The following is a 5,361-nucleotide window of genomic DNA, read 5'->3' as shown; positions in this document are numbered from 1 at the left end:
TTTTTTTTTTTTTTTACAGCAACCATAGAGAACTCTCAGGATGCTTATCAGAAAGCATTTGATATAAGCAAGACAGAGATGCAGCCCACACATCCCATACGTCTGGGACTGGCCCTCAACTTTTCTGTCTTTTTCTACGAGATCCTTAACTCTCCAGAAAAGGCCTGCGCCCTTGCTAAACAGGTACTTTTTAAATTACCATGCTTGCTGTATAGCTTTCATTTTATGATATATAAACTTTCATTTTTTAAGAATGTGTTTTTGTACAAATGTAGGCGTTTGATGAGGCCATAGCAGAGCTTGATACGCTGAATGAAGAGTCTTACAAAGACAGCACTCTTATCATGCAGCTACTGAGAGACAACCTCACAGTAAGTAACGGCAGAGAAATTTCATTTTCTCACAGGTGATTCCATTTTTGAGGGCAAACATGACCAGTTATGGTTTGATATAGTGGTGTGATGTACCAAAAAAACGGAGAGATGCAATTTAAGAGATCAGTCAAGGAGAAAATGACCATTGTTTTCAGTGCTAGCATTAACAAACTATTAGAAATATTTGCGTTAATTGAAATATTGCTTAAATATTATTAGATAAAAAAAAAAAAAATATGTTGCCTTTGCAAATGACTGAAATATTAAAATTACTAATTGAAATAAAATTTAATTAAAAATGTTTGGAAATGTAATTACAGATACACATGAATTTAAAATGAAAACCGAAAATCTAAAAATAAAGGCTAGATGAAAATATCAATAAAAACTATAACAGTATACTGTATAACGAATACTAAAATAATATGAAATGTGTTCTGACCATGTCATATTTTCCTCTTCCATCAGTTATGGACATCCGACAACGCACCAGATGAGGGAGAAGGAGGTGAGGGAGGAGAGAACTAGACCACACGCTCCTTCAGCTCCGACCTTTTTACACATCTCCATTCCTTATCACTCCATGTCAGAATTCCTCCAGTAAAGATCAAACCCATGATTAACGAAGAGCTGTTAATGAAAAATAAAAAAAAGTGCAGTGCAGCTTTTGGACAAGAAAAGAAAGATATTTGGGGTGAAACCCTGTTCCTTAGTTTGTTTGTCTTGGCCTTTCATAATGTGCAGTTTCTGCTGTAGAGAAGTATGACTAGTGTCATTTTATACAAACATAATCCTAAAGTAATAGTTAATGGAAAATAATTTAATGAATAAATTAAAAATAAGGACATGCATTTCATCACAGGTAAGTCTGAGACTAAAAAGTAATCGCAGGGATATTAAAAGCATTTAGACAACCATATACACCTACTGTATCATGTACTTTAACACTCTTACCTGTTTGACCTAAGCACTACCACGGGTTGTGCACTTCCACTGAAAGCAGTGATCAGTCACGCTTTAAATAGTTCAATATGGAAATTTAAAAAAGACACTTGTTGCATTGGCATACGTTTCAAACAGCATTTTACTTGGAAATAATATCTGCAGTGGTATGTAGTATCTGACGGTCCTCAGTTTATGAACGGTTTAATAATATATTTACTGTTTTTTTACTTGATTTTGGCCTGTTTAGTGTTCCCTTTGCTTTTATTTTATGGAAACCATCCATAGAAATTAAAACCATTTGTAAGACGACTTAGGGCATATTTGATTTGATTTGTTTAGTAATGCTATGATAAAAGTGAAACTGTTTGGTTAGCAGTACCCCACTAGCATGCAGAACAATTCTGACACAATCTGTGGCACATTTCGGAAATATGGTTTTGATGGTCACCTATAAACGACCCACTCTAGAAACTTGTTTCACATAACGCATGTTATGAATGATAGAAACCAGGAACGAGTTGATCTTGATTCTGACTGCTTGTGGTGAATTTGTGTTGTTGGCAGATAACATTGCCTGTGTATGTCCAGAACACTGGAATGAGAATCAATTGCCAATATTAAAGTTCTGATCAGTACTTTTCAATGCTTTGTGCACAGGTGTGTGGTTGTCCAGAGAGTGTCATTATAGATTTGACCACTATTACATGTTTTGGTTCTCCTTTTTGTCTTTTATTCTATTGTGTATGTGATTTTTTGTTTTTGTTTTTGTTTTTCTCTCTCTTTTTTATTTTTTCATTTCCCATGAATTTTAGTCTCACAAAAGCCTTGTGAAAATGTTTTATGCCCTATGTATGTTATGAAACATGCTTAATTACATTTTATAAACCAGTTTGCTGTTTTGTTTTTTTTGCCTCATTTTTAACAGTGGAAGTAATTCAATTCAATTCAAAATTGCTTTATTGGCATGACTGTAAATGATACAATATTGCCAAAGCTTAGCATACGTGTACAAAAAGATATAATATAATAACAATAATAAGAATTAAATGAACATCACAGTAATAGAATGGAATATTATAACATCTTAGAAGTAACTTTGGAGAGTTATACGGGAGACCTGGACTAGTTGCCCAAAGGGCTCTATCTAAGTCACTGTAAGGTTGCAAGTTAAAAGTCAGTTTGCACAAATGTCTTGTGTCTTGTTTTGTTGGTTTCAAACATATAATTCAAAGCGGTGTTGAGCTCAATCCTCCAAACCTAAATTTGTTTATATTTTAGAAGTAACATCGTATACACTGACAAAAGTCCGGAAGAATCAAACTCATCTTGTTCTTTGAATAAAGTTGTCACCCATAGAATTATTAGAATAGTTATATCAGTTATAGATGTGTGTGCGTGTGTATATATACAGTGGGTACGGAAAGTATTCAGACCCCCTTAAATTTTTCACTCTTTGTTATATTGCAGCCATTTGCTAAAATCATTGTTGACAAATTTTTTTTGTAAAATACCATTTTTGAAGAAGGTACAAATATTTATGTAGTGCGAAGTCTGATGTTTGAGAAAATGTAAGGGGTCACTAACTTTGATTATTTCAGGTTTTTCTTTTTTTTTAACACTTTTACTGAACTTTTTAAAGATTTTTTTTTTAAAGATACTTTGAGATCAACAAATCTGTGGTTCTTTTGTGTTACACCATAGGACATTATGTCACACTAAAGGACAGAAATGGTAGTTATTGCTTTAAATAGAAGGTGAGAAGTATTACATTAAAGTATTTCTATTTAACTTTAAGCATGTCAAAGGAGAACGTTTAATTTTGACACAAACAATATCGACATGTTTTTTAAACAAAACAATTTTAATCAACAAACTTCAGTGATTTAGTCACTTGGTCAATCAGAAACTCTTCTAGAGCCTCCATGCTGCATGTGCAGTCATTTTTTAATTGCATGGCTGTTTTTATTTTAAGGCATCATTTAGATTCTATTTACTTTCTTCATCGCTCTCTTATGATCCCTGTTCATTTTCACTATATTCCTGTGTCCTCTCTCACACTCATTTCTCTCCCTCAATTCTTTGTTTCAAAAACAAAGTATGACATTTTATATTTTTATAACACTTTATAACAGTACACGTTTTCTGCAAAAACATCAGAAAATAGTTTAATGAATGTAATTATTGCATTTAAGAACATTGAAAATGTTTAGTAATTTTAAAGTCTAACAGCACCCCATATAGTATGACAACCATACAACAACAAAAAAAAATCCTGGAAATGTTACTTTCTAATTTATTTACTCATAACCTTTACCCAAATATTACACTAGACATGACCTTGTCTACCGAATTCTTATTATGAAGACATAACTCGCATAGTATAACACATGCTTCAGCACCCTCAGTTAGTTGCAAGACTAATTTACATATTTTCATTTTTCACCGATTTTTTTATTATTCCAAAATAAATAGGGAAGCAAACACTGAAGATAGCATTTCCAGTTTTAATTCTGCAGAAGCTTATATTAAAACAACAATAAAATGTTAAGTGAAAAGCTTGTATATAAGAATATGCTTAAAGGCCCTGGGGCTAAGCAGCCGTAACTGATTTAATTTCACTTTTTAAATCGACAAGATTCATTTTGGATACATTTGTCATGTGTATTTGAAGACTTTGACGCGACTACACTTTTCACAATTAATTAAATATACAATCGATTTCGTTATTCAAGTACAGGACTTTTATTGTGAAATGTTTTTAAACGTCGACCAGGAAGTACTAAATACCCCACGGCAAGTCGTCGGTTTCACGCTCACACTGGATTGCATTTGACATGTTTAATAAAAATCCAGGCAGAAATTTGAGGCAAAGAAAAAATGAATCCAGTGATGAGGATGAGAATGACAAGCTCGGCGGCGGTGATGCCGGAAAGGCAACGGAGAAAGCAGATTTGGCGCGAGGAGGGATTTCAAGTAACGTTAGTTCAAAGACTCGCGAGTGTGAGTGCAGTGACGCTGACGAGCCCTCAGTCCAGAGACATCCAACAGCTCCGAGAGCAATACACTCAGCTTTCTTGACGAAAAAGACGGTGAGTATTTTATTATAACCTATCATAAGCACTAAATAGATCGGTTTTAACGAAGAAACTTGACTCTTACAGCCACCGAGGAGAGTTTTGCAGTGAAACGTTCAGTCAACAGAGAGGTTGTGTTCCAAGCTCGGAAAAAAGAAGGTTCTCCTGCATCGTTACCAAGCTTTCAAGGTGTCTCTCTTGTTTTGTAGTAACTGGAATAACGGCACAGTTCTGCAGAGTCATGCTGTTGATCAGCCAGTGACCGTTATGATCAATAACACTTCATTTGTCTTCAGTGAAGAAGAGTAATGAGGATGTCAGTGTGCAGTCTGACAGTGATTCTGATGGCTCTGCTGAAGACATTCCTCCTGACAGCGATGATGGAAGCTCTTCTACCATGTCAAGTTCATCTGGGTCTTCAAAAGCACAAAGAGGTTTGACTGCATCATTTGCCTCTTAGCAACCAATAACCCTCCGGAGTTCCTCACTTAGGGCTCACACTTATGATCATTTGTTTCAGTATTTTGTTTCAAAAATGTTTATTCTTTAATATTTGTATTTTGAGGGGATTTCGTGCTACTAGACAACATTCACGGCTAAATGACGCACTATTTATTTCTGTATTATATATATATATATATATATATATATATATTAGGGCTGTGCAATGTTTTCACTGTACAGGGCAGATGGCAGACAGCATGTATGGCGTCGTGTGGGTGAGCGGTTTACTGATGTCAACATTGTGGATCGAGTGGCCCATGGACATCCCCGAAACACTTCCACCAGTCAGTATTGATGTCATTAAGAAGAGAATCATTGCAAAGTAAGCTGCAGAGCTGCAGGAATGCATTCATTTTATAGTTTTTATATATTTATATTAGGGCTGCATGATAAATCGCATGCGATATTTAATGCGCATCTTGTCAGAAAGCCGGTTCTGTAATCAGCGGTAAATCTCCATCACG

At 34.8% G+C, this 5,361-nt stretch overlaps 1 protein-coding gene and 1 pseudogene across 1 annotated transcript in view; both read left to right on the top strand.

The window, feature by feature from the left end:
- The window catches only part of LOC107594787 (14-3-3 protein beta/alpha-like), a gene marked incomplete at its 5' end in the record, with an annotated part of 11,604 nt that extends 9,396 nt beyond the window's left edge, over window positions 1-2,208 (top strand). Inside the window, 3 exons of the mRNA XM_016284965.1 lie at window positions 20-183; window positions 276-371; window positions 843-2,208. Coding sequence (XP_016140451.1) covers window positions 20-183; window positions 276-371; window positions 843-902 — 320 coding nt within the window. The remainder of the gene's footprint in view (window positions 1-19; window positions 184-275; window positions 372-842) is intronic.
- Window positions 2,209-4,078: 1,870 nt separating this feature from the next.
- The window catches only part of LOC107594837 (GC-rich sequence DNA-binding factor 2-like), an 18,518-nt pseudogene continuing 17,235 nt past the window's right edge, over window positions 4,079-5,361 (top strand).

Source organism: Sinocyclocheilus grahami, unplaced genomic scaffold, assembly GCF_001515645.1.
Source record: "Sinocyclocheilus grahami isolate Dianchi unplaced genomic scaffold, SAMN03320097.WGS_v1.1 scaffold191.1, whole genome shotgun sequence".
In the NCBI taxonomy this organism is placed as follows: domain Eukaryota; kingdom Metazoa; phylum Chordata; class Actinopteri; order Cypriniformes; family Cyprinidae; genus Sinocyclocheilus; species Sinocyclocheilus grahami.
Note: the sequence above shows the minus strand (reverse complement) of the source record. Positions and strands in the feature narration are given on the sequence as shown.